This window comes from Oncorhynchus gorbuscha, linkage group LG25 (assembly GCF_021184085.1).
Source record: "Oncorhynchus gorbuscha isolate QuinsamMale2020 ecotype Even-year linkage group LG25, OgorEven_v1.0, whole genome shotgun sequence".
NCBI lineage: Eukaryota > Metazoa > Chordata > Actinopteri > Salmoniformes > Salmonidae > Oncorhynchus > Oncorhynchus gorbuscha.
This window is the reverse complement of record NC_060197.1, coordinates 35,856,379-35,879,590: the sequence shown is the minus strand read 5'-3', so window position 1 is coordinate 35,879,590 and position 23,212 is coordinate 35,856,379. Positions and strand designations below refer to the sequence as shown.

General features: G+C 41.5%; 2 protein-coding genes across 3 annotated transcripts; both read right to left on the bottom strand.

Moving 5' to 3' along the window:
* Positions 1 to 1,703: 1,703 nt before the first annotated feature.
* On the bottom strand, positions 1,704 to 11,829 carry LOC124014498 (zinc finger protein 250-like). Of its 2 annotated transcripts, none has more exons than XM_046329574.1 (3): positions 11,598 to 11,829; positions 8,911 to 9,363; positions 1,704 to 3,366 (listed from the first exon to the last, which is right to left on the bottom strand). In XM_046329574.1, exons 1-3 carry the CDS (start codon positions 11,611 to 11,613, stop codon positions 2,075 to 2,077), a joined length of 1,761 nt encoding a protein of 586 aa, XP_046185530.1. In that variant the 5' UTR covers positions 11,614 to 11,829; the 3' UTR covers positions 1,704 to 2,074. The 2 variants fall into 2 exon arrangements, with proteins under 2 accessions (XP_046185530.1, XP_046185529.1); XM_046329573.1 differs by having other exon boundaries at positions 1,708 to 3,366; positions 11,606 to 11,829.
* A 2,311-nt stretch (positions 11,830 to 14,140) lies between these two features.
* LOC124013659 (uncharacterized protein C4orf54 homolog) lies at positions 14,141 to 19,885 on the bottom strand. The gene has a single exon (XM_046328034.1). The coding sequence runs from the start codon at positions 19,543 to 19,545 to the stop codon at positions 15,391 to 15,393; it is 4,155 nt and encodes a 1,384-aa protein (XP_046183990.1). The 5' UTR covers positions 19,546 to 19,885; the 3' UTR covers positions 14,141 to 15,390.
* Positions 19,886 to 23,212: the final 3,327 nt, after the last annotated feature.

Sequence of the window (23,212 nt, the reverse complement as noted above, 5' to 3'; positions counted from 1 at the left end):
CCCGGTGTCCTTTGTCTAAGTTGGTGCGTAATTCTCAGCTGCAATCATTTTACCATGCGATTCAGAGGGAGAAGCACACTTCCAGGAACGATACATCATTGAAGAGATATGTAGAAAAACACCTTGAGGATTGATTCTAAACAACGTTTGCCACAACGTTTCAGTCGATATTATGGAGTTATTTTGGAAAAAGTTCGGCGTTTTTATAACTGAATTTTCATTTTTTTTTTGGTAGCCAAACATGACGCAGAAAACGGACCGATTTCTCCTGCACAAATAATCTTTCAGGAAAACTGAACATTTGCTATCTAACTGAGAGTCTCCTCATTGAAAACGTCCAAAGTTCTTCAAAGGTAAATGATTCATTTGAATGTTTTTCTGGTTTTTGTGAAAATGTTGCCTGCTAATGCTAAATGCTAACTGCTAACGCTAAATGCGAGTTTTGCTATGGTTGAGAAGCATATTTTTGAAAATCTGAGATGACAGTGTTGTTAACAAAAGGCTAAGCTTGAGAGCTAGCATATTGATTTCATTTCATTTGCGATTTTCATGAATAGTTAACGTTGCGTTATGGTAATGAGCTTGAGGCTGTATTCACGATCCCGGATCCGGGATGGCTCGCCGCAAGAATATACAGACAGAGATTCATTGAAGCCAAATCACATTGGTTATCAAGACAAATCACAGGCTTTTTGTTGGGAGTAGGACAGGCTAATATGTGAGTGAAGAGCAAAATTCACTTGTATAAAATGTACTGATCAGAAGATCATTAGCACTTAGCTCAATTTAGCTAACATTTTCCCAACCTATTTGTTACTAAATATCCAAACGGAGATTCAGTGGAAACAAAGATCTGACATTGATTGATTTATGTCCCCCACGGTTGTCTCAAAGCAGAGTGATGGCACTGTCCCAATCAAAATGGTGCTGACCACAAACAACTATTTCTTTAAATTAGTATAACGGTTATATATGACTGGGAGTTTCAGTATATGTAAGAATTTGATATACATGCCTTCAAATTCATAAGCCTACTTTATTCCAATATTTTCATCATTCAGTTGATAACTAACGTGAGTTTTCCTCTCGCTGCGCTTTTTCTAGGCCCAATGACTGTTTCCTCATATCTTCACATGCCAACCTCCGCCTTGTTGTTCTCAACACCAGCTCACATCAATGTAGCCTACTGTTTTCTAGAAATCAGGCTTTTTTCGGGCTCACTTAATTTATGTGATGTCGGGCCATTGCTCCGCTGTTCAGCTCACCGGACTTGGGTCAGGCCAGATCGGATTTTCAGTTCTGATGAGAACTTTATACTGTATTCGGTCTCTTGTCCCAGAACAGTATGTAGCATGCATGACTTAATACTATGTGATATGCTATCTGACGTAAATGCTTGCTTTTTAAGATGACATTTGTCTCCGTCTCTTCCCAAGATGCTGCTCCTGATTGGGATTTAAATCTTTGTGGACATGCAGCTCTTTGATTGGTGCAAGAGGGAGAGCGCAGTTAAGGACTGCCTGCTGATGACCTAGGTATAGTTCAGTCTTGCTAGTTATAATAGTACTACTATTAGTAAATTCTTTAAAGAATACTTCACTGCTTTTCAACATAAAATTAATAGGACATTGGACTTCATCACTGCCCGACATACAGACGCATAATCTGACAACTCCTCCATAAAGTTGGCTTATCATAGGCAAGAGTATGCACCCATAGCCGCCAAACAAGTTACACTGGCCAATTGACAACTTTATCTTGCCCCAATGGCTTGACAGGACAACACAAAAGTTAAGACAAGTAAACTAATGATTGACATCACTGTAATACATGGTAGTGCATTTGGTGAGGTGTGTGTATATAAAGATTTACTGCCCGCTTCTTGCAATTCATTTCTGAAAAACAAATATGTAATGTCTATAAATGGTTGATAATTGATAAGCAGTAATGGGCAGTCACTACAATCACAGGGCTTTTATTGTTTTATTCTGTGTTGATACAGCATTCCACCCACATAATGCATTTATTGTACAAATCTACTCTCGGTGTCTATGTCCTCATTTTCTTTCTTCGTTCATTTTTTGTCTTGTCTTCTTGCTTTGTGGATGTTTTTCACATGTGTCAGCAGAGAAGCCTTCTTAGTGAATCTTTTACCACAGACTGAGCAGCCATGTTGTTTCTCTCCTGTATGAGTCAATTTATGAACGTTTAGGTTCCCCTTGGCACTGAAGCTTTTCCCACAGTCAACACAGCTAAATGGTTTCTCTCCTGTGTGACTCCGAACATGATCTGTTAGGTTATCCTTACGACGGAAGCTTTTCCCACAGTCACCACAGATGAATGGCTTCTCTTCTGTGTGAGTCAGTATGTGCCTACTTAGGTCCCCCTTCTGACTGAAGCTTTTCCCACAGTCACCACAGCTAAAATATTTCTCTCCTGTGTGAGTCAGTGTATGCTTGGTTAGGTTCTCCTTGAGACTGAAGCTTTTCCCACAGTCACGACAGCTAAATGGTTTCTCTCCTGTGTGAGTCCGTATATGCTTATTTAGGTCTCCCTTCTGGCTGAAGCTTTTCCCACAGTCACCACAGTGGAATGATTTCTCTCCTGTGTGAATCCTCATGTGCCTGGACAGATCTTTTTTGTATTTGAAGGTCTTGCCACAAACAGGACAGGTGCAGGTTTTCCCACTGTGACAGAGTCTGACATGGGCCTTCAGTTTACAGATGGAGTTATAACATTTATTACAGAAGTGGCATTCACTGAGTCTTTTCTTGGCTAGAGTCACATGCCTCTGCAGGTCAGCTTTCAGAGCAAACGCTTCACCACAGTCACGGCAGCAGTGAATTTTTCTAGACGTGGTGTTGAGCTTCAAACAGTGTTCCCCCACTGATGGGTTTGGATTCAATGGTGAGCTGGGATCCAATAGTGGGCTGCTGTTCAGTCCGACTCGGTCGCTGCTGATGGCGGAGTTGTGGCTGGTGGCATTGTTTTGATTATCTGGAGTGTCACAGGAAGTGTCTAGACCCTTTAGGTAAGTCACAGTGCCAAAAGGTCTGAGATTCACTGGTTTAGAGTCACTCTCTCTGTTCTCCACAGTCTGGGTTTGGGGAGGAGTCAAGAACCACTGTGGGTCCTCCTGATCACATTCAGTTTTCACACAGGGAGGAGTGAATATGGAGTCTTCGGCATCAAAGAGCCATTGAAGCTGCTCTTCCTCTTGACTGGTCCTGAGTTCCTCCTGTTCCTCTTTAATCTGTGTGAGCTCTGGTTCTTCCTGCCCCAGACAGAGGCTCCACTCCTGCTTACAGTGCTGCTGCTCAGAGGGAATCTCCTCTTCGGAGACAGCGAGAGAGGACTGGAGGGAGTCTGGAGGGAAGGAGAGGAGGAGCAGACGTTGTCTATATACCACAGGATTAAATCGAGCACTAGAAGTATATACAGTACCAGTCAAAAGTTTGGACACACCTACTCATTGAAGGGTTTGTAGAATAATAGAAGACAACAAAACTATGAAATAACACATATGGAATCATGTAGTAACCAAAGAAGTGTTAAACAAATACATTTTAGATTCTTCAAAGTAGCCACCCTTTGCCTTGTAAACAGCTTTGCACACTCTTGGCATTCTCTCAACCAGCTTCACCTGAAATGCTTTTCCAACAGTCTTGAAGGAGTTCCGACATATTCTGGTCATCTGATGCAACACTCCATCACTCTCCTTGTTCAAATAGCTCTTACACAGCCTGGAGGTGTGTTGGGTCATCGTCCTGTTGAAAAACAAATGATAGTCCCACGTTGTGTAAACCAGATGGGATGGCGTATCACTGCAGAATGCTGTGGTAGCCATGCTGGTTAAATGTGCCTTGAATTCTAAATAAATCATAGACATTGTCACCAGCAAAGCAATCCACACCATCACACCTCCTCCTCCATGCTTCACGGTGGGAACCACACATGCGGAGATCATCCGTTCACCTACTCTGCGTCACACAAAGACACCACAGTTGGAACCAAAAATCTCAAATTTGGACTAATCAGACCAAAAGACAGATTTACACCGGTCTAATGTCCATTGCTCGTGTTTCTTGGCCCAAGCATGTATCTTCTTCTTATTGGTGTCCTTTAGTAGTGGTTTCTTTGCAGCAATTCAACCATGAAGGCCTGATTCAGTCTCCTCTGAACAGTTGATGTTCATTAAAGTTACCTGCCTATCTCAACTTATCGTCTGCAGCAGAGGTGAGTCTGGGTCTTCCTTTCCTGTGGCGGTCCTCATGAGAGCCAGTTTCATCATAGTGGTTGATGGATTTTGTGACTGCACTTGAAGAAACTCAAAGTTCTTGAAATGTTCCAGATTGACTGACCTTCACTTTAAAGCAATGTTTTAAATGTATCCTTTATTTAACTAGGCAAGTCAAATAAGAACAAATTCTTATTTACAATGACGGCCTATACCGGCCAAACTCAGGCCAATTGTGTGCCGCCCTATGGGACTCTGAATCAGGATGTCTGTAGTGACACCTCTAGCACTCGGACCTCTGCGCCACTCGGGGGCCCTCATGTCTTAAAGTAGTGATGGACTGTCATTTCTCTTTGCTTATTTGAGCTGCTCTTGCCATAATATGGACTTGGTCTTTCACCAAATAGGGCTATCTTCTGTATTCCCCCCTACCATGTCACAACACAACAGATTGGCTCAAACACAGATTAAGGAATGAAATTGCACAAGGCACACCTGTTAATTGAAATACATTCAAGGTGATGACCGCATGCAGCTGGTTGAGAGAATGCCAAGAGTGTACCAAGGTGTCATCAAGGCAAAGGGTGGCTACTTTGAAGAATCTCAAATATAAAATATATTTTGATTTGCTTAACACATTAGTTTCTACTTGATCCCATGTTTTATTTTATAGTTTTGATGTCTTCACTATTATTCTACAATGTAAAAAATAAAGAAAAATCCTGGAATGAGAAGGTGTGTCCATACTTTTGACTGGTACTGTATATTCCTATGATATACAGACGCTAGTGAAAGTCTACACACCCCTTGCACAGTTTTCAAATGTTGATGCCTTGAAATTAGATCCAAAAAGGGATGAGTTTCAATTTTTGTTTTTTACTACCGATATACACAACCTACTCCACCTTTTCAAAATGAAAGAAGATTATTTGACAAATGAATAAAACATTAAGATGTGTATGTTTTCACATTGAAGAGTTAATACCTGGTGGAAGCACATTTGGCAGCCATTACAGCTGTGAATCATTTTGAATCCGATTCTACCAACTTTGCACAACTCTTAGGGCAACATATATATCTATTGTGTCTGTCAAAAAGTGCTCAAGCTCAGTCAATTTTGTTTGGGAATCATTGATGGACAGCAATATTCAAACCGTGTCTCTGATTTTCAAGCAGATTTAAGTCAGAACTGTGACGGGACCTTTCAGGAACGCTCAACACCTCTTGGAAAGCCATTCTGTTGTCTTTGGCATTCAAATTTGTGTAATTGTCCCACTGAAGAATTTAAATCTCTATTCTAGGTTAGGTTTTCAGGAAGACTACAGCGGGTCTTTCTCTAACTTTTTAACTGTGCTTTGCTCCTTTCATGTTTGTTTTGATTCTGACAAACTACCCAGTCTGTGCCGATGACATGCATTCCCATAACAAGCATAACCCACCACAATACTTGAAAATAGAGTGTTTCACTCTGTGATTTGACCAAATCTGTACTTATTAATTTGGGCCAAAAAGTTAATTTCTTTACTATGTTTTTTTTTTATACAGTATTACTTAACGGCCTTGTTGCAAAAAGAATGGATGATTTGGAGTGGATTTTAACACAGGCTTTCTTACATTAATTTTGTCATACAGGCCAGTAATGTGGAGTGAATGCAATGTTGTTGATCCTCTGTATTTTCAACTATTGCGGTGGCAGCATCATGTTATGGGTATGCGTGTCACTGGCAGGGTCTGGGGACTTTGTCAGGATCAAAATACATTTAAAATGAGGAAAGCCCTGGTTAAAAGTTAAACCCTCCAACAATTTTGACAATTGCCTATACTTTAATTTCATTGGAATAGGTTGTGTAGATCAGTAGGGGAAAAATCTAATGTAATCCATTTTTAGATTTAATTTTAGGACAGCAAAATGTGAAGACTTTCACTAGCGACTGTATAGAGGAGGGTGAAGACTGTGAATGGGGTGTGGAGACCATTACTAGGCACTGTATACAGCCTTTAGACACGTCTGAGTGAAGATATCTAGCTATTTGCTTTCATTCACACAAGCCACATAGGGCTTGGATTCTCACTCCTATTGCCTACTATGAAACACAACGAAGCAACGAAAGTCCTAACACTCTCTGACCATTAATAGTCCTCACTGTCAATACGGTTTTGGAAACCTTTGAAACTTTACTTTCATATCACCTAAAAATTATTTTAACAAATACAAAAGATGGTGTTTTCCATTGCACATATACCTGAACTATGATGCTTCCTTAGCTAATGGAAACAAGGGAGGCAATTTTTTTAATTAAAAAAATATATATATACAGTTGAAGTCTGAAGTTTACATACACCTTAGCCAAATACATTTAAACTCAGTTGTTCACAATTCCTGACATTTAATCCTAGTAAGAATTCCCTGTTTAGGTCAGTTAGGATCACCACTTTATTTTAAGTACGTGGAATGTCAGAATAATAGTAGAGAATGATTTATATCAGCTTTTATTTCTTTCATCACATTCCCAGTGGGTCAGGAGTTTACATACACTCAATTAGTATTTGGTAGCATTGCCTTTAAATTGTTTAACTTGGGTCAAATGTTTCAGGTAGCCTTCCACAAGCTTCAGGTAGCCTTCCCACAACAAGTTGGGTGAATTTTGGTCCATTCCTCCTGACAGACCTGAGAGTCAGGTTTGTAGAGTCAGGTTTGTAGGCCTCCTTGCTCGCACGTGCTATTTCAGTTCTGCCCACAGATTTTCTATAGGATTGAGGTCAGGGCTTTTTGATGGCCACTCCAATACCTTGACTTTGTTGTCCTTAAGCCATTTTGCCACAACTTTGGAAGTATGCTTGGGGTCAATGTCCATTTGGAAGACCCATTGCGACCAAGCTTTAACTTCCTGACTAACGTCTTGAGATGTTGCTTCAATATATCCACAGAATTTTTCTACCTCATGATGCCATCTATTTTGTGAAGTGCACCAGTCCTTTCTGCAGCAAAGCACCCCCACGACATGATGCTGCCACCCCCATGCTTCACGGTTGGGATGGTGTTCTTCGGCTTGCGAGTCTCCCCCTTTTTCTTCCAAACATAACGATGGTCATTATGACCAAACAGTTATATTTTTGTTTCATCAGACCAGAGGACATTTCTCCAAAAAGTACAATCTTTGTCCCCATGTGCAGTTGCAAACCATAGTCTCGCTTTTTTATGGCGGTTTTGGAGCAGTGGCTCCTTCCTTGCTGAGCGGCCTTTCAAGTTATGTCGATATAGGGCTCATTTTACTGTGGATATAGATACTTTTGTACCTATTTCCTCCAGCATCTTCACAAGGTCCTTTGCTGTTGTTCTGGGATTGATTTGCACTTTTTGCACCAAAGTACATTCATCTTTAGGAGACAGAACGTATCTCCTTTCTGAGCAATATGACAGCTGCGTGGTCCCATGGTGTTTATACTTGCGTACTATTGTTTGTACAGATGAATGTGGTACCTTCAGACGTTTGGAAATTGCTCCCAAGGATGAACCAAACTTGTGGAGGTCTGGTTCATTTCTTTTGATTTTCCCATGATGTCAAGCAAAGAGGCACTGAGTTTGAAGGTAGGCCTTGAAATACATCCACAGGTACACCTCCAATTGACACAAATGATGTCAATTAGCCTATCAGAAGCTTCTAAAGCCATGACATCAGTTTTCTGGAATTTTCCAAGCTGTTTAAAGGCAGTCAACTTAGTGCATGTAAACTTCTGACCCACTGGACTTGTGATACAGTGAATTATAAGTTAAATAATCTGTCTGTAAACAATTGTTGGAAAAATGACTTGTGTCATGCACAAAGTAGATGTCCTAACCGACTTGCCAAAACTATAGTTTGTTCACAAGAAATTTGTGGAGTGGTTGAAAAATGAGTTTTAATGACTCTAACCTAAGTGTATGTAAACTTACGACTTCAACTGTATATCACCTCAAAGCTGTGTTCCACAAGAAACAGCCAATCTGTGGTAAAGTTATGTTGGATTATTATTAAATTGAGTGTTCAAGGTTTCCAAAACCGTATCGCAGTCAATTATCAATTTTTTCTAGATAAAGCGTTTCACACTTGATCAAATCATCATCCTCAGCTAATCAAAAGGCAGGGTTGTTTCTGGATAAAAAAGGGGCTTAGGTGGTGGGCGTGGCAACGAGCCCGGTTGGCCTGACTACATTTTAGAGGCCCTTTTTTAGAGAAATGTGTGCATCTCTAAGCAAGTTTTCTGCAATTCCACATATTCTTTGCAGTTTTAAAGCTAGTTCCCTAGCATTTTCCATCCAATAAGACACTGTTTGGATTTAATAGAACATAAAAAAGACACTTAGGAGGCACCCCCAAGGTTTGCAATGGCAGAAAAATCCCCGAGGGACCTTGAATAACTCCAATGTAGCATTGGAATCAGAAGGGTAACAAAAGGACTTTCAGGAAGTAAATTCAAATGTAATTGTTTTCAACATTCGTCAATGGAAAAATGTGTGATGCTGCTGTCCAAGCGAGGGAAAGCATTGGCACTTCAGTGCTACTTTTATCCATTCACGGCAAAAGTAAAAACTACTTTAACTTTTTTTTAAATTGTGATCACTGAAAGCCTAAACCGTTTATTAATTGACTAGAAAGAACTGTAGCTAGACATTGGTAGATCTACATACAAACCTATTCTACATAATTTTATCTCTGGGGTGAGCCGCAGCAGCCTCCGTAGGCTATCATTCTCCTCCTGGTACTCCGCTACCGTTTTCTCAACTGCGCCAAAAATCTCCACAGCAGCAGACGCCGTTAAACGCTCATTTAAAAACACACTAAATAACTTTAGTTTAGACATTTTCAGTACACTAAGAGTTGGGTATTCAGCTAGTATGGCTTCTTGACATGGGTCCTCCTGATCACATTCACTTTTCACACAGGAAGGTGTGAATATGGAGTCGTTGGTATCATAGAGCCGAAGCTGCTCTTCCTCCTGACTGGTCCCGAGTTCCTCCTGTTCCTCTTTAATCTGTGTGGGCTCTGGGTCCTCCTGCCCCAGACTGGGGCTCCAGTCCTGATCACAGTGCTGCTGCTCAGGGGAAATCTCCTCTTCAGAGATGGTGAGAGAGGGCTGCAAGGAGTCTGGAGGGTAGGAGAGGAGCAGAGGTTATCTATATAAAGTGATCGCATTCCTTTTGGAACCGGGCTGCATCCCAGCCGTGAACCAGGTGCCCCACTCTGGCCTAAGGCGAAGTTGCCTCAAAAGAAAAGTGACGTAGGAGCATGTGGAGTAATGCACAATTCAGAGTCCAAAGCCACGATTGTACTCCATTGTGACATATCTGTCCCGCTCTGTCACCACTGTGTCCCAACCAACACGACTCCGCTTATGCGGCTCCTATTCATTTTATTAATGTGGTGACGGTTGGAAATTGTGTGAGGTGCGTTGAGAATTCGAGCAAACAGATCCATATTCTAGAACACTGCTGTACACGAACATCCTTTGGACTCTGATAGGTGCTTAATGAGTAGGATTCTGTGTTTTCACATGCTAAAGTTTTATTTTGATAAAAACGCTTTACCTGCCTTCCCAATGAAAACTAGTTTGACATGTATTGTATAGAAAGATGTTTCTAAACAATTCATTATGCTGCATTGTTGACAATATGAGCGAGCAGCACAGATTAGGCTACTGTTTGATTTGAGCAGGGTGCGCCTCCCTCACCGGCTTCGCCTAGTCATGAAGGGCCATAGCTTAATCTAATCCCATCATTAATAAGACACTGCAGTGCCTTCCAATTAATCATTAAAGTATCAGATTACATTATTGCATATCGACCATTGCAAATCTGAAGCTATGATCTAATATTGCAGAGTACCTGAGGAGTTGAGAGCAGACTAGAGTTTTTTTTAAATTAACCTCTGACTCGCTATGCATTGACACTTCAAGAATGTATCTTAAACCCTTACCGTGTACCTATGTTTGTCCTCTGTTGCGCTCCTTCCTTTGTTTGCTGAAATCTATACGTTTTAATAAAACGTTAATTAAATACAACCACGATTGTTTCCTAAAATACAACCCCCAACAGTTGCTCTAAAATGCCAACTCAGTGCGAATGCACATGTGCCAATACAATCTCAACGAGGAAACAGTCGGTGGGTCTATTTGATTAACTTTTTATTACAATTTATGGATTTCAGAACTCAAACAAAAGCATGCAACAGAGTACAAACATTGCTACATGGTAAGGGTTTAAGCAGTAGCGGATTTAGGTGTAGGCGACATGGGCAGCCACACAAAAAATTGTAATGGTGACATTTGCACGTCACGTCAAAGATATTATGTCATCGTGTGAGACTGTGGGTCAATTAACCTTGTCGGAGTGGGCGCCCTGATTCTAGTTTGTGAGCTAGGCAGTCTACTGCATGGGAAGGTCTCCCACTCAGAGGTATGAGATTGAGAAGGGGGCGTTAGTAGGTTGAGCTCAGGTTTCCCCACTGGAAGCCAGAGGTAGGGGTACGGGGGAATCTATCGAATAGCGCACCTCTAACTTTGTACAGTACTAATGCAATTAGTAGAATCTGTCACACGCATTTTTTTCTGGTTTGTGCGAAATCATTAAGAGTAATATAAAACCAGTCTCAGAATTTGTCTTACTCTTCCAGTGACCGAACCTGAAGCTGAGAGGAGTTTTTCAAAGCTCAACAAATCCTACCTGAGGTCCACCATGTCACAGGAACACCTTAGTGGCCTTGCTGTCATCAGTATTAACCATGCAATTGCTGGGCAGATTTCTTATGATGATGTAATTGATTACTTTGCATCAAGGAAGGCAAGAAATGTCTGGGTTTAGATGGCAGTTGTGCAGTTTATTTTGTGTGTTTCTTGTTTGAAGTGCAATAGTGTAATAATCAGGTTCTCTTCTTTATAAGTGTGTTATTCTTTTTGTGCATTTGTGTGATAGGATTTGTGCAATTTAGTTTTCTTTGTGTGTTTTTTGTTAGTAATAGGGTAATAATTCGATTCTCTTTTATATTTGTATTTATATACTAAAATGTGTTTCTATCGGTCTTTGTTACTTCTTTTTGATATTTCTGAGTCTTGTTTTTGTATATATTTTTTATATTTATATAGGTAAATGTTATGGGGGGAGGTGAGGTACTCAGCTAGATCTAATTCAGCCTTTAGTCATAACTGAGAGCAGATATATGTAACGTTATGCTATTTCAATCAGATTTTCGTGACAATTTTTTTTCTCCATTCACGGTAAAAGTAACCGTAGATAACTGTTTAAAAAAAATGTATGGAATAATGATCACCGTTAGCCTAAACAGTGTATTAATTTATTAGAAATATAACTAGCTAGTAGACCTACATACGAACCTATACATAGTTTTATCTCCGGTGTGATCAGCAGCATTCTTCTTAAACGATCATTCTCTTCCTTGTACTCCACTACTGTTTTCTCAACTGCCCCGAAAATCTCAAGAGCGGCCGCCGATAAACGATCATCTAAAAACACACTAAACGACTGTAGTTTAGACATGTTTTAGTCGACTGCGAGTTTGGAATTCAGCCAGTGTACCTTCGTCAAAGAGAGTTGAATCGTAACTATGACTTTTACTTCCGCATTTTCTTCTTCTCTTTGTATCAGCGTGTGGCGAGCCTATTAACATAACACAGCGCTCCATGTGGATGGAGTTTTACTGCACGGGACAGACAAGTTAAAACTAAACCAGATAATGCAATCACAATATTAGAAGAAATCTCTCTCTCTCTCTTTCTGTTTTTTTTAGCATATTGTACTTGTCAACTACTTGCACGCACGTTACCACTCCACTATGTCTCCCTATCAGTACAGATACCGACACATCTTGACCACAAAATTCCATTTGATGTCACAAAGCTGTCCAGTGCTTAAAAAATCTCATCCTGTTGTCCTGGTTTCCAGAAGAGGTCTTCCTTAATTGACCCTCCATAAACGTAACTGACATATACCTGGAGCTGTGCCAGGCACGCCACGCCACGTCTGTTAAGTCATCCAGCTATAACGCATATAATTCACTGGCTTGTATGCGAAGCAGTAATTGTTTCAAAACATCTCCTGGCATATCACTGATTTGTTGTGAAACAGTGTTGTTTGAGGAAGTCATTGTCTGTATCGTTTTTTTGGGCCTTTTCCCCCAGCATTGTCCCAGCCATATCCGCGGCAGCAGGAAGAATTAAGTCCTCCACAATAGTATGGGGATTGCCTGTCCTAGCCACTCGGTAGCTCAACATATAAGACGCTTCTAGCCCTTTATTATGAATGGTATCTGTTGCTTTTATACATGTCTCACTACTCAAAGGTCGTCTTAATTATCGCTCAAAATACTCCTGTTGGCTTATTTTTCATATTGGCATGTTTTGTTTCTAAATGTCTGCGCAAGAGTGAAGGTTTCATTGAGTTGTGAGATAGTACTTTTGCACATTTAACACACAGTGGCTGAGGAAAGGCACTACTCCCAATATAAGTGAACCCCAAGTCAATGTCAAATCATATTTGCGCCTCTTCGATTGTCCAAAGTCCCTGTTTGTTGTTCGGTGCTTTCCCGGGTAAGCGGGCAGTAGCTCTTCGGCTGCATCAGATTCACAACTGTTAGTGTCCGTGATAGCTGGGCTAACAACAACATGTATACTTACCGATGCTAGCATTGGATGTGCTCGTGGAAGCAGAACAACTTTTGTCATCGACAAGTGCAGGTGTAGTACTGCTGGTAGTAGCAGTACTACCAGTAGAGCTGGTATGTGTCTCTATGGACGCGGCCTTACTTTTTAAAAACCATTTATCGATTTTCGAGCAAACGGAATGAGCAGCAGCTACGTTTGGCTACATGTGGAGTGTTAAGTAATGGTTCATGTGATTGGATGTTAATTATTTGATAGGGCTACCTGTATTTGACATTGTCTTGTTATTTCGCTGAACACTAACTTAGATGGTTTAATTGTATTTTTGGCGGTGAAACGAGGCTACTCGGGCGAGAGAAAAACCTCACCCAAATGTATAGCCCCGTTGGAAAATATAAATGAACTGTTTGAAAATGCGAAGATTTCATTATTATTATTTTTATTTTTCAAATGTGAATCACATTTTTATTTGACGTCGCCCCGACAGCATTGCGTGTACGTAGCCCGGTTCGGGAATACCTGTTCTATGGAATACAGACCATTTCCAAGGCATAGTTGGAGTTTTGTGGAAATACACCATCCTGACATATTTAGAGTCCAGATGTGTATTTTAGACATACTGCATATACAATTTCACACATGGACATTTCCTATGGCCTCATCCAATATCCTGAGATACAACAGTATGCGACATCCTATTTTCTCTCTTCATGTTGACAAATACTAACTGTATTCTGTACATAGCATATCTGTTTTTTCAGCACATTCAATATAGGAAGCTATATTGATTCCAGATATTTCTTGACTGATATTATCTTGATAATCTAAAAAAAAATGGACGATTTCTGCGTTTTCAGCACATGCTCTAACTGCAGTAACACTGCAAAATTGTGCTGATTTGGACACAGTGTTTGCAGCATACTGCAGTTATACTGCACTCTATAAGTGTAATCTTTTACACTTAGAGGAGAGGAGAAGTCCTCAATTTCAAAACTTCTCTCCATAGCAAAGCTAGCTTAGTTTACCTCGCTGTCACTACTCACTACTGCCCTTGTTTGATGTGATTGAATGGCAACTACACGACCAAGAAACATCCACATCAAACCACACCCAAGACAACTCTCTTTTGGCTTCAGTCATGCCCGCTAGAAAGACAAAAATGTCCATCCCCCCTTTAAAGTCAAACTCACTACAACATATGTGTTCTGTTCTGTATATAACATAAAGAAATAAGAAAAATAGAACAAGTTCTGGAAAACTATTTCAAATTTATTGAACAACTCTCAAAATGTATATTTGCTTGCAAAAACACATTCATTCGCAGTAGCAACATATTTTACGCCATAAAGTATTCTGTGCTGTGTTTGCTTTCTTTAACTGACACTGGTTATCTACATTTCCTGTGGCCAGTAGAGGCCAATTATATTCCTTTGCTACTTCACAAAAAAATAATCTGAATCTTTTATTTTTCCCTCATGTTCTACGTCCATAAGGTCAGGTGGAAGGAGATCTCCATATTTAAAAGACACAAATGTTATTTTTTTCTTCTTTCTTTCAACTATTATTTTTTAGACTTTGTGCATACCCTCAACATTCTCTAGTCCTTTTGTCCAATTGTTAGCACACACACTTCCCTTCACAATGGCACCTCCAAAAGATTGTGACACCTTTTTTTATCCAACAAAACCTATAAAGATGTACTGGGTTACAAAACATCCAGCCCTAGACAACCCTGAAACATTCCACTGCTGCAAATCAATTGTATTTTTTTTTTCACAGAGCAATGTTTAATTTACGAAGACAAGTAAAATTATAAAAGTAAGAGCTCTATTCAATCTGGATTTCTGAAGCGTTACAGATTGCGCGATAGAAACGTAAAGGTAATTTCTGATTGAGCCGACATTGAATGCAGTCTCTCTCTAATGTGGGAACATTGTCTTTCAATTTAAATCACGCTGTAACGCTGAACTTCCGCGATACGGATTGAATAGAGCCCTAAATTGTGTCAGTGGGTTATCCTGCATAAGAAATATCAAATAGCAATCCCAAAACATACTCATAAAGGGAGACAGATGGACTGGCCAGCAGTTCCAAAAGCATGTGGTTTGCTATACACATCAATATAGAACAGTAATATGTTTGCATATACTGTATAGGGGTCTTGATAGAAAATATTTCCAAAACACACTTCAGTTCATAAATGTGAGATTGCTCTGTCCCTGTTACTATAAAAACAATAAAAATGGATAATACTTTTGTCACTGTATACCTTGTGTTCTTATGAAATGTCTAAACATTCACCTCTTACCTACTGTATATTAAGAGCACTTAAATGTGACAGGGCAAAATTCTCAACACTTAATGACATTTCAGTAATAAACATACTCAGAATAAACAGGCAACAACATACTCATTTCAGTATAAGTACTGTATAGCAAACCAAACCAGATATTGCACAATTTGTATTCAAGACAATGGCTCATTCATTTTCAATAGAAAAATTATAGCGGGCCTCCTGAGTGGTGCAGCGGTCTAAGGCACATCCTTGTGGGGATCAGGGGGGGAATGGCGGGCATGAAACCTGGGTAGATCGTGTAGGTGGGGCCGTAGGATCTGGGACTCAGGGCTAAGGGCGAGACGGGCATTAAAATGGGCACAGGCGGCATTTGGGGCATGGGCATGGGTGACATGGGCTGCTGGGAGATGGGCACTTCTACGTACTGTCCCGTCTCGGGGTCGAAGAGACGGCAGGTGGCCGGCTGGACAGGGGTGTCCACCAGGTAGTAGTTCCCTGTGCTGGGGTCAAAGAGCATCCTTCTCTGAGTGTGGGGCACGGCATGTGGGGCCATGGCCGGGGAGAAGCAGTGCATCTGAAGTTGGGCAGACGCCATGCTTTGAGCCATGGGCATGTGGTAGATCATGGCGGTTAACGTGTCCTGGGCTCTCGTATCCATGACGATGGTGGAGTGTCTCTGTGGAGACTGTCGGGTCTCTTCCTGCTTCCGGGCGCCACCATGACCAGGTGGGCTGGCCGTCTGGGTCTGGGGCTTGACGCCCGTGGTGGCGACGGTATAAATGGCTGTATTCTCATAGCCACCGGCTTGCTTGGCGCTGGTGTCGTGAGACTTGACGGGGGTAGTGAGGCAGTTTTCGGGCTCGGCAGAGGCTCTGCTGAACTGGACGGGCCTGTCTGCCTCCATACTGTTGGCCCTTTCCCTCTCTCTCAAACTCTCCCTTGCCCCCTCATTGACCACATTCACTCCCTCCTTCTCTGTCCCATCCTCCTTGCTGGATATGAGAGAGAGCGCATGACTGGCTGATAATATAGAGGGTGGCTTGGATTTCCTCTTCCACTCATTTCTATCAAAAACATACAACTGCTCCATGGTTTTGACTGCATCCTGTAATTTCTCGAATGCAGCCAGGTTGGACAATTTAGACTCAGGTTTTGTCTTGTCACCGATGTCCAGTGTTTTCTCATGTCTTATAGAAGCTGTGCTGGTTTCAATTAGAAGTCCAATGGGGCATTCGGACGAATCACCTTTCAGTTGTTTTGTTTTGCCTAATGGCACACTCCCTGACGATCGTCGGATGCCGCTTTTGGCCGCCTCTTGCTGGGGTGATGACCTGAACACTTCAAATGAATCCTCCTTGAGTTTAAATGTAGAATTCTCTGTTTGATTTACAGATTGCTTCCCATTCACATTGCTATTGGTATTCACAGACTGATACTTTATTTTGATGGGGGGAAGCGACGAAGGGTTTCTATAAGATCCCTTTTTGGAAACTTTCTGATCTGAGTGAAAGTCGCCGGCGGTAACGTTATTATCCAAAGACACAAAGTGATAAGAACTTTTAACCAATTTACGCACATCTCTAACTTTGTGTATAGGTGTTTGCAGCTTAGCCCTGTGGTCTCGTATGTCTCTGACCATGAAGTATGGCATTTTTTCGGAAGACTCACCCTTCAATGCCGTAGCGAGCGCTTGGCACCTGGACTCGTCTCCTGGTTTTATCAGTTTGACTGAGTTACAGTCTATATTGGGAGCAACCAGCTTTTCAACGTTGAAAGGGTCGCCTTTGTTTTCTTTTACACTCCGTAAACTGATTTTAATTTCCGGGGATGTAGATGTTACAATACTTCTAGGATCCGCGACGTTGTTGGTGCGCAACTTCACACCTTCCTCTCCTTGATCCGTGGGCGCGCGGGTTAAATTATTCATAGTCGGCAGGGGTTTTGAAACTTCTATCTCATTGGATAGTAGTAGTTGGATATTTGGCACAAGCAAATGTGTCATTTTGGTAAGTTTACTGTTGCCTGGATCGGTGTACAAGTCCGTTTCCCCCTGGTTGTCGGTGGACGAAGACGGTTTCTCCTCTGGAGTTTTATCGTTTTTATGTTCCTTTTGAAACTCTAGCTCACCGTCCCTCCAGGATCTGAATGCGCTATTTTGACTTCGAAGCAGCGTGCTTTTGGACGCTTCGAATGCTCCTATATTAGTATCGATTCCTACTTCATTTGTCGACTCTAAATTAGTTTCTGATGCAATAATTAAACTGTCTTGTCTCCGACAGTCGTCTTTGGCATCGCATGAGCTGGTGTCCACTAAATCCCCTAATTCATCCACACAAACAATAGTTAGGTCAGAACTCGCCTCTGAGTATATCGAGTTCTGCCTTTGAAAATCCTTAGGCTCCTTTGGTGTAGTCCTATCCCTCTCCCTGTGCGTAATTTCGGGCTCTTGTTTGAGAAAGGGAGATGGCGCGTGATAGGGCTCGCTTATCTCCCCCCTCTCCATTTTACGCTCCTGCTCAAACTGCATTTTCTTAGAAATTACATTTTTAAGAAGGCTCGAGGCTAATGTTGCTTTCTTGTGTGTGTCTTCCATGGTTTCCCCTGCATTACATGGCTGCTTCCTGTTCTCATTCCCCTGGCCGCTTGGCAATGCGTTGGTAACTTCATCTGTGGAACGTGATCCTGTTGCGTTTTTTGCACATTTTGAGCGCCTTTCACTCCCAGACATCCCGGATGTGACATTACAACAAACATTTAATGTTTCTGTGATCGTAATAATCCCACTGTGCCCCTGCCCAAATTCCCCAGTAAACTCACATTTCTTTCCTGCGGAAGATGGGTTATAGTGACCAGAAAGGGCACCATTCAATGCAAAGAGCTTGTTCGTGTGCGGTTTAGTATTAGCCAATACCAAACCCTTATAACCTTTATTGTCTTTAACCTTAGCAATTTCAGAGGATGACGTAGAACGTTTATTAAACCTTTTATTCGGTCCCTGTCTCTGATACATGTTCATGTTGTCATATTTAAGGTCAACAAAAGTTGACCACCTGTTCACCCCCAGCTCGGAGGTGGAGGACTCGCTGGAGGTGCTGAAATTGATGGCATCGAAATAAGGGTATGCTAAACTCTGGAACGCTCTGGCAGTCAAGTTGCGCACTTCCTTATCGGCGTCGTCAAGATCACTGAAGGCGCTGGATGCTCCGCTCGAATAGTCGTTAACATCTTTCCCTTTTAATTTGCCACCAAAGTGCAAGCGTCCGGGGGAGGCAATACAACACTTAGCACTATCACAGAATTTCTCCGTATTTGCATCCCCAGTTACTCTAAAAACATAGCGACTCATGTCTGCGGCGTGCTTGGCACAATGAAGATTATTTTGATTTTCTTGGACGTTGCTAGGCTTATTTATAACTCGGGACGTCGTTTTGGTTGACAGGATCTGCCCTGCAACATTCTTTTGGTTCTTTGACAGACCTTTCTCTGAGATGTTGCACTTGTCACCGTCACCGAGATCACTTTCCATCTTAGTGCTGACTGCTGGTCCTCTATTAGCCAGACCCTGATTGCTTTTCACCCTCTCCTCTCTCCCTGCCGTCGTTCCATCACCGTCAAAAGCAGCATAATCGACAAAAGAGTAGACCTGGTTATCATCCCAACCCTGCTCGATATCACAGTCGACATCGTGATCTGAAAGCTCGGAGAGCTGGATCTCGTGCGAGGTTATGTAATGAGACTCATCCTTCCTACTGCAAGGCGCGCAATCATCACAATCACCGGACAGCAAGCTTACGTCATCACCCGATTCACTTTGCTCGCTTAACGTGTCAGTGTATTGTAAATCTTCAATGTCATTTTGTTCATCAACAGGTGTATTTTCTGCGTCCTCTTTTGGGGTAAAATCTCGGGTGTGCGCTCCATTACCAACGTCTCGTTGTGATTCGGTGCTGGCCATAATGTTTTCATTCAGAATAGTAACCTTGGAGCAGCAGGCAGTTCCAAGAAACCCGGATAGATAGCCCATGGCACACTTCTTTGCGACAATATCCTCCTTAAATGTGTCACTGTTGATATGATCAGTCATCTTACTCGCCATGTCTCCGTATCCAGCAGTTTCTTCTTCTGCGCTCGACTCCCAGTTGCCCGCGTCAATCGCCATTTGGCTTCCTTCACTGGTGACAGAAACGTTGACAGTTTTCGTGCGGTCTGTATCCAAATCAAGTAAATCGTTCAATTCAACGTACTTCGATTCATCTTGAGTCCCAGTGGTATCCTTGCTAATGGGTATACGCTTTTTTTTTAACACATCGGTGTCCTTTGGGTGAGTTCGATTCTTCTCGGACGCGTCCATTGTTTCCATTGCGTTACGCACACCTTGTATGCTGGCAATTTTACATTTGGCATGGGATAGAAAATAAACAATAGAGGTAGAAGTCCCCAGGATTTCCTATTTCACCCCCTGATGTCCAGAGAACCAACCACAGGCTCCTAGTGGAGGTATTGCTGTGCGCTAGCCTCTGGCCGACAGCTGCGCTCGGGACTGTCACTTCGGAGGCCATTGGACACGCCGGTACTCCAGATATTCTAACTCATAGCCATTGTAAGCAAAGCATCTAAAAATGACGAGCTATTTACGAACCGGTGTGCGCTTTTACAGGCGTGAACAAAATTAACGCATTAAGCTAGGCCTACTATAATGGATGTATTTGCTCCAACTCCAAGCCTGAACGGGAGTTGAACAGAGGTGGCATTCTGTGTGGAGAGGGACCCGTTTCTGCCCTTCTTAAAATACATGCTAGAACACAAACATAGAAATGGTGACGAAATTATAAAACGGCTATTTTAAACGTCGGTTGTTATGTGCGGCGTGATTTGCTTCACACGGCAGACAAGGGAGACTCTCCACATACATTCCACCCAGCAAACAAATCATCAGCTGCCTCGTCCACAAGTGATGGGAGTTATTTTGAGCTTAATATAAATGCTTGTAAAAGTGTCTGGGTATTATCACACTTTCACGCACAGTGGTTTAAGCCACATGATAATTGAGATGCGTGTCACTGGGAATAGGATAGTCATGTTGTGAGCGTTGCTTGTAGGCACATGCCACAATAAGACAGTAATGTTTTGCAATACACACAGGGGATGGTGATTACACACGGTTGCATCTCAATAACCTACTCTATTTTTTTATTCTCTACTTCCAGAGTCAATGAACAGGCCTAGTGATTTGTGTTGATAAATAATCGCACTGCGTGAGGCTAATGACTGTCATAACAGGCAATGTATTAAATCATGAAATGTAACACTTAAAATCTTATTTTCAATAAAAGCACATTTATAAACGTATTTCGTAAAGTTATACATAGACACAAATGTCTCTTGATATGTAATATGACTCATAATGTATCAAATTAGGGTTAGATATAATTCTAATATATTAATAATATATAATAATAATAATAATATATGCCATTTAGCAGACGCTTTTATCCAAAGCGACTTACAGTCATATGTGCATACAGGTACTGATTGTCATAATAACACAACTATTTTTGCTGTGTTCTACTTCAAAGCCACCTTTTCAGAATTGTTTTAGCACAACCATGGTAGTAGTTCTTAGGACCGCCTCCGTCAAATCACATGCAAATAAGCTCGCAATATTAACCGTTATGCATACGGTATCTCACTCGGAATCGAAGATAATTCGCTATGCATCACATGCTGAATTTTTTAATTATAGGGTTACATTCTATTTCAGAATTAGACTACATTTGATTGCCACTTGTTTGGTACAAACATATTTCCTGCTCGAAACTTTGTCTTGTTGACCAAGTCATAAATAAAACGTTTAAAAAGTGCCAAGAATAAATTTTCTTTCAGCTTGTGAAATTAAAGATAATAGCAAATGTATTGATGATAAAGACTTTATCTTAATACTCATAATAATGACGTGTGGACATCAACAGTCATGAGAGCTGCTGCACATACACGGAAATATACGTAAGTCATGATACAAGCAGTTATGTATGTGTGACAGACATATATGTAAGTCTCCCTGAGTTTATGACTTGACAGTATTATAACAGTGCCCTTTAGAATTAAGTCAAGAGTTATCGATTATACACCAATATTGCTATATGCAATTTCTCTAGTTGATTAATGTGTTTGGTAATGGCTCTGTGGGGCTCTAGGTATGATCTATGGGCTGTTAGTGAGCAGCTACACACAGGGCAAATAGGCACAGTGCCCCTGATTGTACACACAGGCCATGGTATCACCTGGCCTCGCTAAACACTGATGTGTTTTTCTTGTTCATATCAATCTGATAATCTGTTATCAGTGTCTCATAAAAGTGCATGATGGGGAGTAGGGTGATGTCGCCACTAGAAGCTGATCTTGGATCAGTTTTGCATTTCCCCCTTGTGGTTAAGGTTAGGATTGGAGGAGGGGAAGGTGATCCTAGATCTCTACCTAGGGGAAACTTCACCCTGGAGCACTGTGTGTAGTGTGTAGTTCTGCTCCATAAATAGTTTGATCACATGTTACCACATGGTAGATAGTGATATACTGTATTGTGTACTGTATCCTGATGTGGAAGAGCACAATTTTTCACTTTTTGGACCCGGAGACTGGTTTAGATTTAATAGTGCGCTGTGTGTGTGTATATATCCATCTGTGTGTGTGTATGCATCTGTGTGTTTGCGTGTGTGTATGCATCTGTGTGTGTGTGTGTGCGTGTTCACCCTGTGACAGACAGTGTTGACGACCAGAAATGATCAACATTCCATTCTGAGATTCAACATCTGCAGACTCATACTGGAGAGACACACCCCTGCCAAGACTTACAGCACTGGACATATCACGACCAGCCCGCCGCCCTGCAGATGTAGGATATTCATTTGATCACTATTTTGTTGATGAGAATTTCCTTCCACAACAGGAAATGCACATTTGTAGTGTGTCAAAGGTTTAAAAAGGCTTCTAAATTTGTAATTTCCCACTTTCAAATTTCAGACTTGATTTGTCCTTACATAAAATGTATCAACCCCTACAAAAAATGTCCACTATAATCCACATAATAATTCACATTTATTGTTGCTGCAGGATTACGTTTCTGCTGTAGCAAACTGGCTCCAATTAAGATCCTGTACTCAGCATGACACAAATCTCACTGATCTGACTCACCATGACTCACGTTCTGTTACAAGCCATCTTTTGTTACATCCCATAACCGGATAATAGATATAATGCAAACATGCACTTATTTTTCCAATTCTGTTTGATCAGTGATAACCTTAAGGGAAGAAGGAAAGGAAAATAATCTATCAATTGAATAGGCCAATGAGCAATCAGAGCAAAGTTTCCATTGAGGAGTCAGGATAGGCGTCCAACAAGGAGGCCCATGTTGTAAAATCCACATGGCTGCGCAGGGCAATGCCTGCCAACAGTGTCATGTAGAAAGGTTATCTATGGTTGTGTGGACACAGGCAGCCCAATTCTGATATTTTTATCACTAATTGGTCTTTTGACCAATCAGATCAGTTGTGAAAAAAAATTGTTGTGATTGGTCAAAAGACCAATTAATGGAAAATCATCAGAATTGGGCTGCCTGTCTAAGCACAGCCTAGGTAACCAGAGAGGTACCTGACCCCCAGGAAAGATAAAAAAAAAGTGGGCTGAGCCTCAGTTATGTCAGGGCCACTTGCATCCGAATAACTCCGGGCCCCCGTTGCATCATCCAAATGGTTTCATCCATCTGTATATTTCTGTCTGTCTGCCTATCTGTCTTTCTGTATAACTGTTACTTGTTTGTCTGTTTGTCTAGTACCAAGACCTCACTGTCTATCTATGATGACCCCTTGCATTTAAAAACACCATTCCATGCTGTGACCAAGGCTAAACCTTCCTTCTCCCACTGAAACAGGGTAAATTTAGAGGGCTATTTTAGATTGGTCTGGTCTGTGCAAGTCTTGAGGAGTAGATACAGTTACTTTTGGAGCCCGTATCAAAACAGCAGGTGTAAA

Bases quoted from the DNA above. Each gene is read 5' to 3' on its own strand.
- LOC124014498 (XM_046329573.1), bottom strand. From the start codon at position 11,768: ATGTCTAAACTACAGTCGTTTAGTGTGTTTTTAGATGATCGTTTATCG. The intron at 9,364-11,605 runs GTTCGTATGTAG...CCTACCCTCCAG, and splicing joins GGAGATAAAACTATGTATAG to ACTCCTTGCAGCCCTCTCTC. The intron at 3,367-8,910 runs GTTTGTATGTAG...CCTTCCCTCCAG, and splicing joins GATAAAATTATGTAGAATAG to ACTCCCTCCAGTCCTCTCTC.
- LOC124013659 (XM_046328034.1), bottom strand. From the start codon at position 19,545: ATGGAAACAATGGACGCGTCCGAGAAGAATCGAACTCACCCAAAGGAC.